The sequence below is a fragment of the Penicillium citrinum genome, assembly GCF_028827155.1.
Source record: "Penicillium citrinum strain IBT 23319 chromosome Unknown utg000009l:1.0-4274883.0:1.0-4276374.0, whole genome shotgun sequence".
NCBI lineage: Eukaryota > Fungi > Ascomycota > Eurotiomycetes > Eurotiales > Aspergillaceae > Penicillium > Penicillium citrinum.
The window spans coordinates 4237620-4258620 of record NW_026622694.1 but is presented as its reverse complement, the minus strand read 5'-3'; the positions used below and the strand labels follow the sequence as shown (position 1 = coordinate 4258620).

Here is a 21001-nt window from a genome sequence, read left to right as displayed (position 1 = left end):
CCCCCCCCCCCCCCGGAGTAGCGATACGTAGGATATTAGATCGATCTTGCTCTGGGGGGAATCATGAGGATTACTTGTGGCGCAAAACCAATTCGTCTTCTCCGTATGAAGTGATATCATAGCCATTCTCCTCGAGATATGCCTTGAAGCGAGAATCCTCGGTTTCTAGCTCCCGGGACATGTCTGGAATCAGGTACCATGTGACCAGGGTACCCACGAGGCAAAATGCAGATCCGATGAGAAATACGGCTTGTTGTCCTTTTTGCGTGGTGGGAAAGCTGTGTTGGATCGGAGTGAAGACTTCGGTGCCGATGGAAGCGCCAGCTTTCCCGACCGCAGCTGCAAATCCGAGAAAATGTCCTCGGAGAGGAGTTGGAAATGACTCTGCACCACAAAGGAACGTGGAAACGCCGGGTCCCATCTCACCGAGGGCTTGGAACACACCGTACATCACCACGAAAAGAGGAAAAACCGATTGAATGGGTTGCAATGCGCCTCCTAGAATGAATCCCCAGAGTCCCCAGAGCAAGAATCCCAGCGCCATAGTCTGCTTACGGCCAATGCGATCCATCAAATAGCCACCAAGAACGCAGCCTGGAAGCTGGAAGCAATTGATGACAGTCTATTAATGTCCAGTTAGTGATAAATACGAAAAGAGTTAGTTCTCTTTCTCTTTCGTCCGGGTCCAAACTTACTCCAAACCCGATGTTCTGAATGGCCGTGTTTTGAGGGTTAAACTGCTGCACAATGGTCGAAGAGAAAAGGGAGAAAGGATATGTGACGAAGTCATAGCAGAACCAAGCGAGGGCTGCAGCAATAGTCAGCGTGCTACCTTGCGGTATGCATGATATCAAAAAGCAAAGCTTACCGGTACCAGCCATTGGCTTCCAGTAGCGACGAATGACGAGCCAGTAAGGGTAGTTGGATTTGATAGCATGCTTCCGATACTGCGTGGAGTTGAGCATGCGAATGCGAAAGAAGCACACCGCAATTGGCAGCTGCCAATTGTTTAGTCAATGAACCCGACTCTGATTTGTGAGTTTGCGATCGATCACCTACAATGAAACCGAGTCCAAAACAAATTCGCCAGATACCTTCCGAGTTGTGTTCGTGATAGCAGGCGATGACGATCACGCAGATAATTCCTGAAGCAACCGCACCCTGAGATCCCCCTAGTCAGTCCAGGCAGCAACGTTGACGTATCAGGGTTGTCTTTTGTGATGTATTTACCAGGTCTAAAGCAGTGTTGGTCGTCATAGCCACAAGGAATCCACGACGGTCACGCAGTTTTGCTGTCTCATCCGCGGCCTCGGTGGCACTGGTACCACAGACGGGATACTCTCCGCCGGCACCGAAGCCAGCAATCCCACGAGCAACGACCATCATCCAGAACATTCTGTGTAAAGTAGCGTTATTAAAAAAGAATCCCCTGTGGTAAAAGAATATCAATTTTCGTACCCGAGCTCGGTGATTCCATGAGATGCTGTCGCAATTACCAGACCGAGGACCAAGAAAAGAGTGGTGGCCAGAATACCAGTACGACGACCGACACGGTCAATCAGGACTCCGAAAAAGATCATGCCAAAGATTTCACCGATCAAGTATGAATTTGAGAGACGAGATTTCATGGTGGAAGACATTCCGTGCTTGTATCTGTGTTTCAAAACAGTCAGACTGGATTCTCGATCGTGATGGAATTGGGGGGGCACTTACAGAACGGTGAAGAGGGGCACCATATATCCGACTGAAGTGAGATTAGATCAATGGCTCTAAATGATCGCTCATATTTGTTTGGAATTGGAGGGGATATGACATACTGGAATGAGCATTGTAACCATCACTGAACAAGGCGAGACCTGCAATGAAGACATTGAAGACGCCGGAGCTCTGACGAGGCTTGGATTGCTCCAAGTCCCAATCCTGATTCTCAGGTTGGGATTTGGGATCCTCCATCTTCATAATGGAATCACTGGGAGAATTCTCCATTGGGCGAATGAGTTCGTATAATGAGACGCAGTGAGCAGAAGGGGTGATTGTTAGAGAGAGTAGAGGGGAGAAGAGAGAAGACGAGGAAGAAGAAGGGATGCATGACAATTGATATCACGTTACTCTCATGGAGTGTGTGTACTTATAGGAGAGTGTGCTGTATATAGTGTATAGTACATAGTGTATAGTGTATGCTGTGTATACAATGGCAATGTAGTATAGTAGCAATACCGTATACAGTATAGAGTATACAGTATAGAGTATACAGTAGAGTGTGGAATGTAGGTAGTATAGAGTAAAATGTCAATGCAACCCTGTCCATCCAATCAAAATGGCTGAAATTGGCACGCGACTGTCCAGTCGGGACGAAGTGCGGCTCGTGCCTTCCTCTGAATAATAACTTTCACTACGAGTGCCTTCCTCATGTTGACTCTTTCTTTTTTTGTTGTCGCGGACAGATCCGTACGCTATTCCTTTTTAGGATAAGTGAGGAACACGTGGAGAAGGGGCACTTTAACTTGTGGGCCAATCAATTGAAGCATGTGGCTGAATGACTGAAGTGTGTCTGACGACTATCAACAACCTTCTTTTTTTTCGTTGCTGTCGCTTTCTCCACAAAGTCCTCGCTTGCGTCGCTTATTTCTTGGTTAAAAGTGACGGAACCCGCCGATCTCGGGAGGAAGTGCGAGTGACGGAAATAACCGCCGTGACAATCGAGTCATGTAACTATAAACAAATATGCAGTACTAACTATAGAGTTGGTATATAAAGAAGCTGGGCATTTAAAATTCTTGACAACTCTTCTAGTCTAGTACTAAATTCATTCTTTATCATCTTCCCCTAGCTTCCCCCAAAATGGCAAGTCACCCATATTCTCTCTCAGAGGATCAGCTGAAAAGCTTCGAGGAGGCAGGTTATCTCCTCATCCGGTCTTTCTTCACCCCAGCCGAGTCTCAATTGCTTCAATCTTGGTCTCAGGAGGTCCACGATCTACCACGTACTTCAGGTGTCCCCTATATGCCCTATGAAGAAGTGAACAAGGAGGGCAAGCGAGTCCTCTGCCGGACTGAGAATTTTGTCAATTCTCATCCCGGCTTCGACTCTTATCTACGGGGACAACGCGTCATCGGAGTCTTGAATCAATTAGCCGGAGAAGAAATGCTGTTATTCAAAGAGAAAATTAACTACAAATTATCTGGAAGTGGTAAGAAAATAGCTCCATCCCAGATATGTCGGATTCTAATATACACCCAGGTGGCTTCGATCCTCACATCGATGCCAATGCTTATACCCATGTGAAGAACATCAAACACTTGACCCTCCTAGCCGCCGTTGATGAGATGAACGCTACCAATGGAGGATTGGAGGTCGTCAATGGCAGTCACAAAATGGCAGTGCCTTTAGGAAAAGACCGATGCATCGATCCCGTCTGGGTTGAGAGCCACACCTGGACTCCATGTGACCTGCTCCCTGGTATGTCTATCACTGCGAGCCTGTTAAATCTAGCTCCAGATCCCTATAAACTAACATTTATGCTAAAAAAAAAAAATTTCAGGCGATGTTCTGATCTTTGGCTCATACTTAGCCCATCGAAGTGGCTCCAATACAAGCTCCAAAGACCGTCGTGCAATCTATGCCACCTACAATTGTGCTGCTGAGGGTGACTTGCATGATCAGTACTATCTCGATCGCCAGAAACTGTGGCCCGCAACTCATGAAAGAAAAGAAGGCGTGGCATACGAAGAGGGCAGGGTCCGCTATGCCTTTGGCTCTCCCATGTTGACCGTTGATTCGGGTGTAGTCCCTGTGGCGTAAGTGGAAGGGAAAGAAGAAGAAAACAAAAGATTGAAGCTTGAATTGTAGAGATCGTGAACAATATAACGTAGTAATCCCAAACAACTATCCGTATACTCTTAGGTTTGACGTAAAAATTATGGAAGTAAACATTATAGCAGAAGATCAATTAATATAATAGCCATCTCCTCTGAGACTCAGTACAATGACATTCTCGGTGTTCAAGGCCTCTATTTCAGTATTTCCATTTTGATCAATTTCTGTTTTCTAGAATGGCTCGGAGCATTTATTTACTGCTTTCCAAGGGTTCACTCCTCGGTAGTCACCCCACCCTCATTTACCTCTTCCTTTCCTATAAAACCGCCCCTCCCTCGAATTCAACTCTTCCTTTCTCTTCACCTTCACAAGACCCAGCACATCAGTATGAGCAACAAATTCCCTTCGGAAAAAGCAGAATCCCTCATTGACTCCCTTGAAAGATATGGTCAGGGGGATTATATCGGTGAATCTATCAGCCAACTTGAGCACTGTCTACAAGCCGCACATCAGGCACAAGTATCCGGTATGCTCTTGCATGGCCAACGGTATATAAGATTGCCTAATCAAATAAACAGGAGCCTCGGATGAGCTAGTCATTGCAGCCTTATTTCATGACATTGGTCAGATCATCCCCCTCGGAACAACTAAAGAGGCACGCATGAGCCTGCAAGGAAGTGTGGAAAATGTCGGTCGAGTCGGCCATGAAGCCATTGGAGCTGCATATCTACGCTCTCTGGGCTTCAGTGACAATGTCTGTCGCCTAGTAAATAGCCATGTTGCTGCAAAACGGTATATTTTCACCGCATCCCTCTTGGCTCGCTTTTCGATGGGCTAATTTCTGAACAGCTACCTTACCGCGGTGGACCGCGCGTACTACGACTCCCTCTCAAGCGCATCCCAGAAATCACTGGCCTTCCAGGGTGGTCCATTCAAAGGCACAGAATTAGAGGAGTTCGATCGAGATCCTCTTCGCAACGACATGGTTTCGCTCCGACTTTGGGACGATCGTGCCAAATTAGTCGGGGTCGAATCTTCAACCCCGCGTGCAAGGACTTATTTGGGAATTGTCGAGGCGCATTTGGCCACGAATGCGAGTCTTGTAGCCAGATAGTAGTTTACACTCCTTTTAAATTATTCATGGGGTTTGAGCAGGTGACTTTGGACAAGAAGATACGAAAGGCCCGATGTCGAGGAATATCAATGGAATATCAGCTTCATTCAACAACTTGGGACGTAAAGACCGAGATTAATAAGGCGCGAAATCGTCTTGGCTTATACCCACAAGACTAAATATCCAAGTGTTTACAGTCAGACAGCACTAAGAGCCCCGATAGTAACGGCTTCGCGAGAACAATACGCTATTTAACACGTATCCAGCATGTCTACTAGCGCACTCTTCTCGTCCGACGTGATGGTAAGATTGTAAACCGACTTTACCTTAACCCACATCTCGGCATAGGTGCAATAATACGATTCTATACAAGATTAGTTGAGCTCAACCCTCTCTTCGCTAAGGGTTCTCATACCAAGAGGAGGCTTCCACTCTTCGGGGCCCTTGTCACTCTTTGCCGAGTTCACGGAATCAGTGACGGCCAGAAGCTGTGGATGTGTCAGGTCATTCGCAAAGGCTTCTCTATCATCATCGGTCCAGTCAGATGCCCCGGACTGGTGTTTTGAGTTAGCTGATGAGCATAGTGGATGTCTCTGTAGTATAGAGTGATTAAAATTGAGAAAACCTACCTTCCAGGCATTGGAAAGAGGAACGATATGGTCGATGTCGAGGTCACTAGCAGCAGTCCATGTCTTGCCATCATATGGCGAAACCCACGTACCACTGGTAGCAGCACAGTCATTATCCTGGACCACATCGGTGCCGTCTCTCTTCAAAACAACCTCGCGTGTGTTACACCCACTGTTGATACGCAATTAGAACTTCCCTGCAATATAAGGGACGAACTGAATGCATCTTCCTACCTTCCCTGGGAAATCCAATGAGGGAATTTGTCTCTAGAATAGCCAGTTTGTGGTCCTTGTGCAGCTACCACCAGCTCTTCAAGCTCATTCTGGGCTGTCGCTGCTGAAGGTATTCCTGGGGCCACTGGTTGGGGTGCTGGAATACCATTGACCAGCAATGGATAAACAAAGGTAGCAGCCACGAGAGCCTTGCTCATCATTGAAGTCATCACCATCATGAACTCTCGGATGAATAGAATACTGTTCCAATAATATTTCCTAAGAAGAATGTTGAGAGTCAGAGGGAAATGTTATTCACAAGCCCCATGAAAGAATGCGCGATCCCTGGTCTACTATTAGCCATAACATGGCGATTCGCCAATCCATTTAAATAGTTTAGTGTTTCTATTGAATTGCATTTCTTCTTCTCCTCGCGCATAAATGTTTCGTATTTGGTGGATTTATACAGTAAATTGCAACCTTGAGTCTTGGCCGACAAGCTTGGCAATGCACGTCGGGCGCACCTGGGCATCGGCGTGTTTTAACTGGTTCAAATACAATTCAGTTGATAAAACTAGACTGAAATCAATTGGCTCCGGCGGAGATTTGCAATTCCCGAATCTGCATGGCGTTCACCTGCACGGGTCTTTCGTTGCTGATGGTCAGATAAAGCTACGAGTACGAGATGCGATAGGGCAGCCCCTGGAGTTTGCAGAATATCCACCAACAATTGAAGGGACTTTGTTTATTATGCATGTGTGTTTTACTGTGTAGATTGTACCAACTCAATTCTTTATTCATAATTCCGTCAATCTAATCAAGTCTCATCAAAGCACACCACGTGCAAATTGGTATCCAACCGTAATGGGAACATTCAGCTTCTTCGCTGCGTTGTATACCCACTCGGGTTCACGAAGGAATTGCCGTGCCAGAAGGACTGCATCTGCTTTGGGCTCCTGACCTGAGAGAACAGAGTTGGTGGCTAAGAATTCATCTGCACCCTCCACGATATTCCGGGCAGCGTCGGCCTCCGTAATAAAACCGACGGCACCAACTAGGGTCGTTTGGCCAGCACCGCGGATCTCTTTGCGCAACTCGCCCGCAAGATCAATCTGGTAATTGGTATGCGGTTGGAGTCGTTGGTCCTTATGATTTCCTCCCGAGCTCACATCTAGGAGATCAACCCCCAATTTGGGGAGTAGTTTGGCGAGTCTGATTGAAGACGGCATATCCCAGCTACCGGTCTGCGCGGCGACTGGCTGCTCCTCCAGCCATTCAGTTGCGCTGATACGAAGGAACAACGGAGTACCTGCGGGAATCACGGCTCGAATCGCGGTCGCGACCTCTTCCACGATACGAATTCGATTCTCAAAGTTACCGCCATATCTATCAGTACGGTGGTTCGTGACCGGGCTCAAAAATTCGTGGAGCAGGTATCCATGAGCCGCATGGATCTCGATAAGATCCACGCCAGCTTCCACGGCCAATTTTGCGCTTCTTCCGAATGCTTGTACGACCTCTTCAACTTCGGCAGTACTGAGCTCTCGTGGAGACCAGTACTTAACATCGCCAGGGGCCCAAATATGCTCTTCGCCTCCAGATGGGCCCACCACATTTGAAGGCCAGCCACCGACACTTTCATCGGCCTTAATGCTGCTTCGTTTTCCCTCGGAAGAGAGCCAAGGCGCGACGGTGCTGGCTTTCCGACCCGCATGGGCAAGCTGAATGCCGACCTTCGCTCCTTGGCTGTGCGCGAAGTCAACCACCCGACGAAGACCTTTAAATTGCTCTGAGTCTGTACCTTCTTGCCAAAGCCCAGAGTCATTAGGCGAGATGCGGCCATTTGGCTGTACTGCGGATGCCTCTATTATGACCAGGCCAGCGCCCTTGATAGCGAAGTGGCCGAGATGGGCAATATGGAAGTCAGTTAGTGCACCGACTGCGGGAGACTTCGGATCCGATTCCGTAGAATAGGTACACATCGGCGCGACCATTACTCGATTCTTTAGTTTCACATCCCGTATTTGCAGCGGGCGGAAAAGTGTTGGTGTCTTAGGATCATCCGGGTGAAGAGCAGCACCGCTATTATTTTTCGGGGTGAAGTAGCGAATGCCTTCAGCCTTCACAACACGAGGAGACTGAAATGTTGAGCCCATTTTATTTTATTTTATTTTTCCTCTTTTCTCTTTCTCTTTCTCTTTCTCTTTTCTTTGTGACGATTCGGGGTATGCAAAACAACTGATTAAAGCAAAAATGACAATCCCCTCGGCCTGTTTTTATACAAAAACCATCGCTGACAAATCGACTTTTGCCGAAAGTCGCGGAAAAGCGGAGTTCGTCCCGATCGAAGCAGACAAAACAAACTCATTCGATGGTGAATTGGGAAGTTGATTGCGTGCTTAGTTGTGAATCGTGGATGTATTGTAGACCGAGACCAATATTCATCGCCAGAAAAGTTCGAGCATATCGGCGAGACGTCGCATTGTCCTATTGTTTGTCGCCGTCCAGAAAGCCCAAACTTGACGGAGTAACAACTGCCGATCAATAGGAGATTTTAGATGCATTCCGATCGCAAGAAGTGGCCAGCAGTAATAATCGGCATAATAATCTTGATCTGGTTGTAGTTGGCGCACTAATCCAATACCTTCTGATAGTAGCTCATCCATCGCTGGTGTTAATTGGGATTGTTCAGCCCTTGATCGGAGAAGCAGGCGACAACCGAGGATGTACAGCTTCGGTCCCATAGAACAGTTTTTCAACTGATCTTCCATTTTCGAAGGATCTATTGTGTCGCAGTTCCCTCCAGGCGATGAATTCGTTTTGATTAGCACATAAGATTGCTCCTTGATCAGCTCGTCCCATTGCTGTAAGTCTTGATCCAGGTCTCGGCGTTTCTCTATACCAACATGTTGTTTTCGCGAGAATTGGTGAAGTCGATAAACAGTGTAAATACTTCGGAACAACTGAGGCGGGAACGCCAGGACAGGGGAATCAAAATGAGATATGAGACCTGGCCGAAAATACCGACTAATGGCCTGTTCTGCAAGGAATAAGGCGTTTTCGATCTCAACGTGGTGAGAATCGCTCTGGTGGTGGAAAGGCAGACTAGTAGCGACATGAAAGATGAAAGACTCTCGCACAAGACGATGCATGCGTGATTCTGAGCTTGGAGTTTGATCATCATAACATTTCTTGGGGGATTTGCCAGAATAAAATGCGATTAGCCTTGCTGCGCCGGCCAGGTGGATTTCCACCCCCAGAGATCCATTCGGTTTTGCGCGCTGAATGAAGGTTAGAGAATCTCTAAAATCAAGTAGTCGATAGAAAATCATTACCTCGTAGATACATAACATCATGATCGTTAGCATGGAAACCACCCATTGGCGCTCGAGATTGTTGTCATTTAAGGCCCCGCGTAGACCAGCAACCGCTTGAGTATAATGAAAGCGAGCTAGTTGGCGAAAGTTCTCTATCCCAGTGGGCATCTCTGCACCAGAACATGCGAGCAGGGCATGCATACAGAATGGGTGGCTCAGGGCTAGTATCGTAGTCTCTCGATTGAGTCCATCAGTCACGTTTTCATTCGTAGCGGGATGGATCAGTTGAGGAAGAAATGTCGATCTGAGGAAATCAAATAAGGGGCCGCTATCAGGTGTAATTGCGGGTGAATAACCCAAAGGCAGATGACACAAGGAGAGAACTGAGTTGCTGGACCATCGAAATGGTTCTTGAGTAGGTTCGATCGTCTCCTTCGAGATGACTTCAGAGGAGTCTCTGCCAGTAGACCCGTTGAGTTGCTCATCGGGGGAGACGGGCGATTGCTCTGGAGTTTGCCAAAGACATGTCCGTCTCTGCTTTGTGCAGTTCAAGCATTGAGGAAGACTCTCGTCACATTTCTTCTTCCTTTTACGGCCTACATATTTCGTATTAGTATCAAAAATCTGAACATACTTTTGCGATAAGACTTACATGTCAAGCATCCAGTCTTGGTGCGCAGATGAGCCGGACGCCGCCGAGCGGGACGATAGGTTGTGGGCGATCTTCGCGCCATTTCATTTTCAGCCATGACATTCAAAATACATATTAACCAGTCCAATTCCCTGAATCAAGGCAATGCGGTGTTTGGATGTTGGCGGAAGAGTTGAAGTTGAAATCAATCGACGCGGCGGAGAATTCCGCCGAACTTCCCTCCGCTTTTTCTCTTCTGCAACTCTTCCACTTCCAACAAACCTCAACTATATCACATTCAATCAAGAACTACATATTTGTCTGAGATGTGAGCTCAAATTTCATGATGTGCATTGTTATACATGTATCTACTGCATTTGTTGTAATTCCGAACTGTCTACCAATATGTGTCTATAACCAAAAACCAGACAGTTCGGCATAAAACTGCCAAGCACTTCGAATGAGATTAGTCCAATATGTCCATCATTTCGGTTTTTCTCTTAAAGTCCAACCCCAAGACTCAACTGATTCCTCATCTTGGCCAGCGTTGTACTTGTGAATAACCGAATATTCTGTTTGAATTCCTCTCGATATAGCTTCCTCTGGTCAACTTGACATCGGTGTTGAATGATGTAACAAACTTGTGGCCAGCAGCGCAATTTCATACTGTACACTTCACACGATCCGAGACAGAGCGATACCAGATCTCGTGAGCTTCATTTATCAATTATTACCAGAGTCTCCATCGAATAGAGCGCCTCGGGCTTCCGACTTAGCAGGATGCTAAAGGGATCGAAGTATAGGAAATCATCGCTGTGGCTGCTTCTTGACAGATGATTGGGCGAAATGCTCGTCATCATCATCATCGTCGTCAAACCCCATTTGAGGAGCTCTTTAGCATCGTCTTCCCATCCGACCACCTCTCCCTCCTCCAAATCCACCAGGTCTACCACCATACCCTGATCCATACCCATAACCGCCTCCTCCCCAACCACCATGTCCAAACCCTCCACCTCCGAAACCTCCACCATTCATTCCCATACCACCACCATAATGTCGGCGCGGAGGAGGTCCGTAGCCCCCCCCATTCCCCCCATACCCATTCCTCCTCCATAGTGATGTCTGCGAGGAGGTCCAAATCCGCCCATCCCCATTCCCATTCCCATGGGGTGGCGGCGACGTGGAAATGACATGCAGAGACCCATGTTGTTTGATTATTGTTGAGGAAGTATTTATTTGAGGTTTGACTTTGGCTTTGAAATAAGACAAGAATGAATTTACTCGATTCCATCAGCGGGCGCGCTGTCTTGATATTTTGTAGCATGCGGCGTCGTTTGCGTCATCTACTTTGAGCCTCCGTCGTTGGTTCCGTGGAATTCAAAGAGACGCCCTCACATGTGGATTACCAATTGATTGATTTACCTAGATATTTATTCTAATTCTGGAATCTTATCTATATTTTGAATTGGGAGTATCAGTAGCATCCTGACCACTGGCTCATCGCTCAATAAATGAACTTGAAATCCACAGCCATGTCTCCCGTTTGAACACGGCGATGATCCTCCTTTTCTCCGTTGATGATTTGCTCCTTGATCTTATTCTCACGCCGCAGATACCAACCGAAAAGGACCACGGTGATTTGCGCCACAGCTAAAGAGCCCAGGGAGAACGCATTGCCGAGCACATATGGAGCCTCTCGATACACTTGGCCGGCCACAATTCCTGCACAGTTTCCCATTGTCTGTTGGAGTCCAATTTCCAATGCTCTTCGATATTGCGGCGCAGTGTTTACATTCAACCATGCGACATTAAGGCCAACTGCAGTGTATGTGGTGATGCCAATGAGGAAGGTCGCAAAATATTGTACGGCAGTATTTCCAACAGTGAGTAACAGAACATATCCCACAATGCCGAAGATGTTTGTTGTGAAAATGAATGAAGCGTACTTGGAGTAACGGTCGGAGAAAATTGCAATGGCGATAAAGATCAAGGCTGCCCAGATATAGACAGGCACGGTTAAGACGTTGCTCATGAGCGAGTCATAGCCCATGCCCTGTAAAATTGTTGGCAAGAAAGTGCTGAATCCATAAAGAAGAATATCCTGGCAGAATTGAATAACTCCGGAGAAGAAGAGCTTTGGGTCACTCAGGGCAATGCGCATTTCCTCCCAGCTAAACTTATCACTCCCCATGTAACTCTTCCTTTGATCATTGCGAACCCTCATCATCCACCGCTCCTCTTCGTTCAGGAAGTAAGCTTCTTCCGGGTTATTTGGCAAGCCGAACCAAATTAAAATAGCACATAAAGCACTGAAAAGTCCTTCAATGATGTATACCCATCTAGAGTCACAATTAACCGAAGTCGCTAGTAAGTTGATAGGCCTGGCAAAGAGGGCCACAGGGATACTCAGTCTTACCTCCAGCCTGCTTTTCCACCAATTCCATCCATTTGTAATAGGCCATAGGCTAGAAGACCACCAACTGCGCCTGAAATCGCGGCACAGCTCATCAGATAAGAGACTCGTTTTGCTTGTTCCTCTCGACGGTAGACCATAGTAAGATATAAGTTCAGACAGGGGAACAATCCCGCTTCGCAAGCGCCTAGAATAAGACGCGTCGCATACAGCGATCCTACCGACTCAATAAAGCCAGAAAAGATAGTCGTGAGTGACCAGATAATGCATAGACCGGTCAGAATGTTTCTTGGTGTCAATTTCTTCATGAGCACAGCCCAGGGTGCCTCGAAGAGCACATATGTCACATAAAAGATTGATACCGCAATGGAGAATTCACTGCTCGATGCACCGATGTCCTCGGGCATGTGAGCGACTTTGACATTTCCTATAGAGACTATGATCAATCTCCATATTCTCGATCAATCTTGCAAGATGGGTCAATTCATACCAATATTCGATCGATCCAAGAAGCAGGTCAAATATGTGAGCATAATAATAGGCACAAAAGCAAGATCCAACTTTGCTAAGAGCTTTTTTTCCTTTCGAGGATCAAGCACCACATCCAAGGCCTCTCCAGTACATGTTTCGTCAATTTTATCATGGTCGCCCTCTTTTTGGAGAGAGGTCCTCTGTTCGAGGGCCATCCCGTCATTTGAATCAGCAGTCGACATGGAGAAGAGCAAATAGACCTCTCAGGAGATATGAGTCGAGGTTTGAATAACTAAATCAAATGATCAAGTCAAGCCAGTCTCGGGTGAAAAGCAAACAGATTGATACCTTAAAAGTCACACAACACGTTCGAATATCAGACGGACTTTGCTGTAAGATAACAAATCCAATGATCTCGGATCTTGTCCTATCTTTCTCGTGACTATATCAAATCTTCCCTCTTTTTTTTCCTTTTGCAGATATAAGATAGTGCAGCTTTGTTTCAGGGTTGAAGCAGCGATAAGTTCGGAGTGACTCCGCCGAATCGGCCCGACGACAAACGATGGAATGAGATAAGAACAACTCAACCACCAACAATCAGTCTGGTTTGCCACTTCTCCCTTTCTTTAACTCCACTTGAATATGCGGATCCCTCCTGAATAAGGCAGGAAATGTCTCCTCCGCGGCCCAAGATGTCTTCTCATTGGCTTTGTTCCCACAAATGGAAGCGTAAAAGTGCGGAGAAGTCCCCCCCCCCAAACCTTCCCCAGACCATCGGCAAGTGGAACCCGAAACCAGGAGATAAACCAGACAAGAAAAGATGGGGAGACAATGATAACCGAGGGAATTGAACTCTATTCATAGTGATAGAGTTGCTTTTCTGTAGTCTACTATGTACGTGAGAGAGAGATACCCATCCACATCTTAATTATGGGCAGTACAATTGCCTCACAAGAGGCTCGAGTGTTATGTCGCCAAAATCGTCTCACCAACACTGCGGGAGTTGCACCCGGATATCTGCAGGCGAATCTACTCATTCTGCCTGTTAAATATGCCGCTGACTTCCACGACCTTTGCCTGCGTAACCCGGTATCTTGCCCATTGTTGGGGAAGACTTCGGTCCCTGGAGATCCTCATGCCGTCCAGCCAAAAGGATGTATTCAATCTCCCGATTTTGATATGCGAACCGACTTTCCAAAATACCGAGTTTATGAGAAGGGGAAATATCGCGAGTCTCGGCAGGATCTCAAGGATTTGTGGACTTCAGATCATGTTGGGTTTTTGATCGGTTGCTCGTTCTCCTTTGAGGATGCATTGACAGCTGCGGGTCTACCACCACGGCATCAAAAGACCAATACCATTGTTGCCATGTACCGGTCAACTATTCCTCTTCTCCCTGCTGGGATCTTTACAGGTGGCCACTGCATTGTTTCCATGCGGCCCTATCACCCTTCCCAGATTGACCGTGTGCGAGACGTCACTCGGCCATATCTCTCAACACATGGAGAGCCAGTAGCATGGGGGTGGGACGGCGCAAAGAGATTAGGTATCACAGATATTGATCAGCCTGACTTTGGCGAGCCGCAAGTCTTTGAGGAGGGAGAAGTTCCAGTCTTCTGGGTAGGTTTATTTTTTTCGTGCACATACTACGATTGGCCAGTCCTTTCCTTCTGGGTGCAGTCACTGATCGTCTTCTGTAGGCTTGTGGAGTAACACCACAGATTGCAGTTGAATCTGCTGGCGCACAGATAGGAGGTTTAGTCTTTGCGCATGAACCGGGGCATATGCTAATAACTGACTGGACGGTGGATGACTTGCAACGACTACGGCCAGGTAGTAGCACTAGTATGTAGATAGAACTTAAGCTATGGCATTAGAAACGAACAATGACTTATCGTGTATGGATGGAATGGTAGATTGTCTTACATGCCATTTATATTCGCGAGCTAGTGGTCTCCTGTAATAACTTCCTGGGTTGTACTGCGAAATATTGGAGGCCAGTCTTTGATTTAAAATTCGATGATTTAAATCATATTATGATACTCATTAGATTGAATATATTAGTACCTAGTTCCTTCAGCCTCTCTCCCTTGCTTGTGACTTGTTTTAGATCTGATATGATTATCCCATTTAGATATCAGCAAGTTAGAGGCCCTTGGCTATTCAAAACATAATCCATCAGACTTTTTCCGTACATTCTCCAGTATATTTCGGAATATAGGGATCAGAATCTAATCCAATCCAATCCAATCCTCCATTCCAAATTTTACCACAACAATAAGTTGAATGGGTATAGAGAAAAAGATGCATCTCTTTTCCTGGGTAGAACCTCTCTCCATCACGCCTTCAGCTGTTTGCTGTTGCGCCAAGTGTTGTATTGTAGGATTGATCTTCCTTATGTTATTGAACAAGATAGTACTTTCTTGAGATATTCTACTTCCCACCTTCCTGAGGCGATGGAGCTGCCCCAGTCTGAAGAGTAATTTCTCTATACTTGAATCTATCCTTTCACATCATCCTGTCGCCTAGTCAGCTGGGTCTTCCGACAACCTTTTCTGAAATACTCAGAAGACTTTTTTACGAACATCTACACGACAGGCTTTGATTATCAGACAATTGCTCCAGCAGACTTTTTCGAACTTTGCATAATGTGAAGACTGTGCCAAAACAGTGTTGCCACATATTTTTCAATTTTCACTCTTTCCTCGATGGAAACGGACATATGGGCCGTTTGATCTTGAACGCCATACTCCTCAAGTTTGGGAATGTCACCGTTTGTCTTGCACCAGATTTGAAACCTTTGAATGCTACAAGTCTTTTTTTGCAGGCCTGTAAAGCGGAGTATGGCAGGCCATTCCAGAGATGTGCCAATCCCTCTTGTGTCAGAAATGAGGAGCAAAGGAAGAAATATTTGCTAGCTAGCGAGACGAAGATGCGAACAAATCACGGGACGTAAAATCAATCTATTTTGAGAGATATTCCGAAATGTTGATTGATGATGTGTGATGTGTTTGGTATATTAACTCTTAATCAAATCGTCGCTACGAATAAAGCCAAGGAAATATATTGCATCCAAGTTATGGCCACAAAATACGGCAAGGCTGCAACATACTAATTTAGAGATATTAGACTTCTTCCACTCTTGAAAATTGATCACGACATGTCCAATCGCTGCTGTTATTCGACCGTCACTAGAAACAGTCCTTCATAACGCTGGATAAACCCGCTCCATAGTCGAACATGAAGCCACCATTGGGCATCTGCTGCCAGGATCCGTCATCAACCACTGGGCCTGTACCAACTCCCATGATCTGGTCCTCCAAGTTACCCACTGCTTCAAACCATTCCATCAACTCCTGGGTCATTTGTGCTCCATCCAAGGGTGTTTGGCTATAATTGCTAGAGTCTGCTTCGGGGATAGGGACTCCTTGTGCGTTGAACATGCATTGGGAATCCTCCTCAGCCCCTGCTCGACTCCGGGGTCGCATTTTCTGTACTCCAAGACCTAGCTCAGGACCAAGCTTGCGAAGGCTTCGAATTGAGCGCCACAGTCGCCGCGATATATATGATTTGGTGGAAAATCCCTTCACAAGTTCCAATGCCCAGTAAAACTCTTCTTTGCACGAGTTACTAAATTGGGTTGGAGCCTGTGCAACGGCAAGAAACAAAACAGCTAATGCAGAAACCAAAAACCAATTGAATGCGACCTGCTGCAGCTGATAAATATCTGAGGTCTCATTCAGTCGAGTGATAAAGCGGATGGTATCTTTTGCAATGTCCACGACTGTCTCAGCTTCTCCCGGGTATCGGGCAATATGGCCGGCTGTATGTAGGACAGGGCGATGAATGAGCATTCGCAGCTGATTTGCTCGTAGATATAGTAGAGCTCGAAGGCGTCGCAAGCTTCGAGGACCTTCTCGGGCAGCATCGGACTCGGGGGGTACTGGGATGTTCCAGGCGCAGTAATTCCGGAATTGTGCGCGCCCAACGCAGGACTTGCCAGTCCAAATAATTCATCTCGTCCTTTTTAATCTCATTGGTATTATTGAAAGCTGAGATGAACTTCCACACTTTTGCAGCCATACGGCTATAGCGAATCATCACCCGGAGATACGGTGTTTTCTCTTCGGGCTCCGGTAGCCAAGGATCAATGTCGCTATCCTCCAAGGCAAAGGGCATACCAGTTCCAAAGCTCCAGCGCATATCAAGAATATAAATAGACCAAAATAGTCGCAGAATGCGATCTTTCCCCGCTGCTAGAATGGCAGGTTGGTTCAATGTTTCTCGCCGATGAAGACCTTTTTCCAAACACATGCGTTCTACAATACCTATAGTTCGCCATGCGAGCGTCTCTTCGTCCATCTGGAAGTAAAATATTGCCTAAATAGTCACGTCAGCAAGGTTTGAACCGCTAGGTAAATGAGGCATTCCACAAACCACAAGCGTAAGGAATATAATGCTTTTAATTTCCGGTGGGCCCCAGACACAATTATCCTGCACCTCGCGCACGCTGTCAAACAGCGAAATTGCCTGTTCGCTACGCCCACTCGCCTCCGCGGTCAACGCACAAGCAAAAACCAGACGAAGAATGTATATGTCTTCCGTGTCTAGAGAATTCACACCATCTGGCTGTACATGTGAATCCAATGTCCGGTCCATCAGGCCATAGAGTAGGTGTACCTGGTCCAAAAGCTCTGAAAGCTCAAGGACTGGGTACATAATCCCCATTTCTTCCTCATAGACTCGACAAAGCCGTAATGCTTCGGTCTTGGGCAATGCCCATAATGGATCAACTGCCTGACGAAGCTCCAGGTTTCGGTTAGGAGCTAATGGCGATGCCAGGGGTGACGGCTCCTGTGCCAAATCAACCTCGTCACCCGCCTCTTCATTATCCTCTACAATACCTCGACTTTGCAAACTTGACTTGGCCAAATCAAAGCTAAATGCAGATGTTGTCGGGCCTTGGAAGGGAGTATCTCGAATTGCCGAAACCCGCCGAGGTCCTCGCTGCGTAGACGAAAGGCCATATGAAGTTGTTGGGCCAGGCCCAACAATGCTCGAGCGTGTACCGCCAGAAGGTGAGTTTTCGCTGTGCGCGATGGACCGGACAGCGGCAGACAGGTTGGCAATCTGGTCCTGCATTGATCTCATTTGATCAAACAGTCGCTCAAAGTGCCTATGCATATGGTTAGCTCGGTTCTTTCCTTCTTTTCTTCTCGCTTTTGGCCTTCCAAACAACTCTAATACTTGACAGACTTACTCTGGCTCACCGAGGCTGTCGCGTTGGACATTCTCCACGTAAACACATTCAAGGTGCTGCCGACCACAACGTTGACATGGAACTTGTCCGTTGCATTTAATCTTTCGACGTTTGCATTCATTACTATTTAGATATTATCAGTCAAAACCCCATATGCTGAGGCAACCAGGAGCATGCGCTAACCAAGCTCTTGCAATATACTTGCGGCGTTTTTTCCGCGGACGCTCACACTCATCCTGTACATCATCTATTGCATTGACCTTGTCCCACTCAGGGTCTGCAGTAGTCTGCAGAAGGTCCATTATGTCGTGTTGCTTAATCAATCTGGGCTTAGAGTAAAGGGGGGGGATGTGGGAATTAAGAGAGAAAAGAGTCACAACAAGAAGCAGAAGGAAAGTTGAAAACGCGGAATCCCCCGCAGTGGCGTTTTCCCCGGGAGCTTGGCGGATTTTCCTCTTTTTTGAGGCACCAATTTTATACTTCAATTTTATATTTTGCGGGGAGATATGTCCAATTATTATTTTTAGTGGATGATACTTTGTATTCTATGTGCTGTCTATGTTCATTGTCTCTCTACTTTCTCTCCCACCCCTTTTTTGATACACCGTAGTTTTGGAATTCATGCTACACTCCGATTGTACCACTCTTTCGCTGCGATTATATACAGAAGCACGAACTAACTCAAAAGAGAGGGATAAAGAGAGAAGCTAATAGAAAAGCTGCATCTCAATGCAAATTTCCAGCAAGACCGAGAAGGGGAAAAAATAAAAGAGAAATCGTTATGTCAATCAGAGATCTTTTGTACGCTCATCACTCTCGGCAATCCATTGCTCCAATTTCTTCGGATCGCGTGCGGTGAAGCCAACCTTGAAAGGCTTTGGCTCGGTTGTAAGAGCGGTTGGAATGGCATTGCAGTCAATGGCATTGAGTACCGGGCGATCACTGACTTGCTTTGCTGGGTGCATGTGGAATGCAGTGATCAGACGAACAAATGCCGTGAACAATTCCCGGTTAGCAAGGTGAGATCCAGCACACATACGAGATCCAGCTCCATATCCATAATGGGGAGTACCAGACGCTTCGCCGAGTTCAAGATAGCGCTCGGGAATGAACTGGTGGGCCTGCTTGAAGTGGTCTTCGTCATAGTCGGCTGCCCAAGCATTCTTCCATGGAGTCAGCGAAATTCTATTCAGAAATACGATTTGGGAGAGAGAAGACAGCTAGCTTACCATGAAAAAGGTTGTGCCGGCTGGGATTGTCGTTCCGTTCCACACAATATCTTTTGTGCTCTCTCGGGGCAAACAGATAGGAATGACCGTCCAGAATCGCAAGACCTCCTTAACCAAGGCTGTAACATAAGGAACTTTCTCTTCGACTAGGCATTTTTCCCAGGCATCGCCATCCGGGTAGACTTTCATAATTTCCTCATAAGCTTTTTTCTGGATTCTCTGGCCCTCATCAGATGCAAGATATGCGATTCCCATGATCAGATTTCCGGGGACCGTGTCCAGACCCGCGGAGACCATAGTCAGACAGATAGATTTCACCTCGGCTGTTGTGAATTGTTAGTCACTGTCACACCTGGAGGTTTTACTCTTCTCTTTCTCGATTGACAAGCATGGTCAAACTCACCATCATTCAATTTTGCCTCCGGGTCCTTTAGAATGTTCCCGGTGATACATGGCTTATCTGTACCCTTGGCGATACGATCCTTCAACATGTTAAGGAGAAAGGTAAGATACGTGTCACGTCGAGCTCGGAATTCTTGTGCCTCATTGTTCATTTTGGGAAAGATGCGTAGCAGTGGAATATAGTCTTGCCAGTTGTTTGATGTGCTCCGGAAGTTGGACACTCCGCGCTCGACATCGACAATTTCCTTTAGCAGCTTGTCATCCACATTCCCTTCAATGCGAAAACCATAATTTAAAGTCAAACTGGTGTTGAGCGCAAATCGCTGGAAATAGGCAGTAGGATTAACATCAACGGTGCCATTCTTGCTGTCGCGGTATAGTTCCTTGATACTCGAATTGGCCTCAAGGTCAATGATGGGCATATAAGATTGCACAGCCGGACGGTTCAACGCTGTCGCTGCGGCCTTTCTGCGGCGTTTGCAAGACTCATCCCATGGCGAAGTACCGATAGTAAATCCTTGCGAGCTGGAAACGACACTATGAAAAGTGTGGAAGGTTGGGCGGGAAATTAGGGCTGACTGGTCTTTGATCCAGAGTTGGCGCACGGAATCGAAGCTGTTGGCAAAGACAATCCGCTACCGAATAATTAGTTTTGTTCTTCGATCATCGTATGAGTGCTGCTCCTCCTTTCTGCTGATTGTCATACCTTATTCCCCATGCGCACCTGGAAGACAGGGCCAAATTTCTTGGCCCATTTCCCAGCGACGGTCGCATGTTGATCTCCAAGTTGTAGCAGATTTCCAAATAGAGGCACGCCGGGGATCTCCGGTAGTCCCTTGATCTTTGGAATATCAGTCCTATTGAGATACTTAATAATAAAGTATACGACCGTCACCACGGCGATGGCGAGTGTTTGAACAGTCATGGTGGTCTAGTTCCGTCTGAAAAGTCCAGATGAAAGAAAAGAAGTCCTACGAGGTATTTATAAAATCTTGAAACAAGCGTACGCGCACTGAGGGGTAGTAACCGACAGTAGCGAGGATCAACATCATTGGTGTTTGGGGGGGGTGTTCAACATGCGCGAGAAGCTTTCATTCACGCCAATTAACATTGGCTGGCATCAATCAGGTGGAGAATAGCGGAATGACAATCCCGCCCACCGCTACAATTTGACACGGACGATCGGTTGAAGGGTTTAAGTTAAAATGTGCGAGCCTCGTCATACAAAACGATGAGTGGATCTGAGTGGATCATCATTGATACAAATGCGGAATCATTCCCGTGAACTGGGGAGACTTCTATAACACAGCGGGAGAATTGCAGTCATCTCCGCGATTAATGTGAGAGGTAATTTAGTAGTATTAGAATGAACACTTGATGTGAATTAATAAAAAGAAGCATAGGATATCATAAAATCAAATTACTATATACTATGTAGTAGTTGATACACCGGACAGACATCAATATAATATCTTCAAGTTTTCCAGCACATTATGACTGATGATA

General features: G+C 46.6%; 10 protein-coding genes across 10 annotated transcripts; 2 read left to right on the top strand and 8 right to left on the bottom strand.

The window, feature by feature from the left end:
* Positions 1 to 70: 70 nt before the first annotated feature.
* Positions 71 to 1986, bottom strand: N7469_011072 (uncharacterized protein; the record flags this gene model as incomplete). Its single annotated transcript, XM_056649977.1, has 8 exons — positions 71 to 622; positions 696 to 808; positions 869 to 998; positions 1060 to 1161; positions 1231 to 1396; positions 1459 to 1653; positions 1714 to 1744; positions 1818 to 1986. The coding sequence occupies 8 exons, from the start codon at positions 1984 to 1986 to the stop codon at positions 71 to 73; spliced, it is 1458 nt and encodes a 485-aa protein (XP_056497108.1).
* Positions 1987 to 2841: 855 nt separating this feature from the next.
* On the top strand, positions 2842 to 4930 carry N7469_011071 (Phytanoyl-CoA dioxygenase; the record flags this gene model as incomplete). The annotated part of the gene is made up of 6 exons (XM_056649976.1): positions 2842 to 3190; positions 3241 to 3459; positions 3542 to 3797; positions 4260 to 4342; positions 4395 to 4608; positions 4666 to 4930. The coding sequence occupies 6 exons, from the start codon at positions 2842 to 2844 to the stop codon at positions 4928 to 4930; spliced, it is 1386 nt and encodes a 461-aa protein (XP_056497107.1).
* A 251-nt stretch (positions 4931 to 5181) lies between these two features.
* Positions 5182 to 5990, bottom strand: N7469_011070 (HNH endonuclease family protein; the record flags this gene model as incomplete). The annotated part of the gene is made up of 4 exons (XM_056649975.1): positions 5182 to 5294; positions 5346 to 5484; positions 5560 to 5731; positions 5794 to 5990. The coding sequence occupies 4 exons, from the start codon at positions 5988 to 5990 to the stop codon at positions 5182 to 5184; spliced, it is 621 nt and encodes a 206-aa protein (XP_056497106.1).
* Positions 5991 to 6599: 609 nt separating this feature from the next.
* Positions 6600 to 7928, bottom strand: N7469_011069 (NADH:flavin oxidoreductase/NADH oxidase; the record flags this gene model as incomplete). Its single annotated transcript, XM_056649974.1, has 1 exon — positions 6600 to 7928. The coding sequence occupies one exon, from the start codon at positions 7926 to 7928 to the stop codon at positions 6600 to 6602; it is 1329 nt and encodes a 442-aa protein (XP_056497105.1).
* A 285-nt stretch (positions 7929 to 8213) lies between these two features.
* On the bottom strand, positions 8214 to 9838 carry N7469_011068 (Zn(II)2Cys6 transcription factor; the record flags this gene model as incomplete). Its single annotated transcript, XM_056649973.1, has 2 exons — positions 8214 to 9685; positions 9742 to 9838. The coding sequence occupies 2 exons, from the start codon at positions 9836 to 9838 to the stop codon at positions 8214 to 8216; spliced, it is 1569 nt and encodes a 522-aa protein (XP_056497104.1).
* A 598-nt stretch (positions 9839 to 10436) lies between these two features.
* On the bottom strand, positions 10437 to 10925 carry N7469_011067 (uncharacterized protein; the record flags this gene model as incomplete). Its single annotated transcript, XM_056649972.1, has 2 exons — positions 10437 to 10742; positions 10764 to 10925. The coding sequence occupies 2 exons, from the start codon at positions 10923 to 10925 to the stop codon at positions 10437 to 10439; spliced, it is 468 nt and encodes a 155-aa protein (XP_056497103.1).
* Positions 10926 to 11224: 299 nt separating this feature from the next.
* Positions 11225 to 12846, bottom strand: N7469_011066 (uncharacterized protein; the record flags this gene model as incomplete). Its single annotated transcript, XM_056649971.1, has 3 exons — positions 11225 to 12059; positions 12137 to 12560; positions 12624 to 12846. The coding sequence occupies 3 exons, from the start codon at positions 12844 to 12846 to the stop codon at positions 11225 to 11227; spliced, it is 1482 nt and encodes a 493-aa protein (XP_056497102.1).
* A 688-nt stretch (positions 12847 to 13534) lies between these two features.
* N7469_011065 (DUF1445 domain protein) lies at positions 13535 to 14448 on the top strand (the record flags this gene model as incomplete). Its single annotated transcript, XM_056649970.1, has 2 exons — positions 13535 to 14224; positions 14305 to 14448. Coding segments are annotated over 2 exons (834 nt in total), but the record flags the coding sequence as incomplete, so codon positions are not given.
* A 1347-nt stretch (positions 14449 to 15795) lies between these two features.
* On the bottom strand, positions 15796 to 18166 carry N7469_011064 (putative C6 transcription factor; the record flags this gene model as incomplete). The annotated part of the gene is made up of 5 exons (XM_056649969.1): positions 15796 to 16547; positions 16594 to 16984; positions 17042 to 17780; positions 17865 to 17987; positions 18048 to 18166. 5 exons carry the CDS (start codon positions 18164 to 18166, stop codon positions 15796 to 15798), a joined length of 2124 nt encoding a protein of 707 aa, XP_056497100.1.
* Positions 18167 to 18652: 486 nt separating this feature from the next.
* Positions 18653 to 20420, bottom strand: N7469_011063 (cytochrome P450; the record flags this gene model as incomplete). The annotated part of the gene is made up of 4 exons (XM_056649968.1): positions 18653 to 19027; positions 19094 to 19416; positions 19497 to 20130; positions 20202 to 20420. 4 exons carry the CDS (start codon positions 20418 to 20420, stop codon positions 18653 to 18655), a joined length of 1551 nt encoding a protein of 516 aa, XP_056497099.1.
* Between the last annotated feature and the right edge of the window lie 581 nt (positions 20421 to 21001).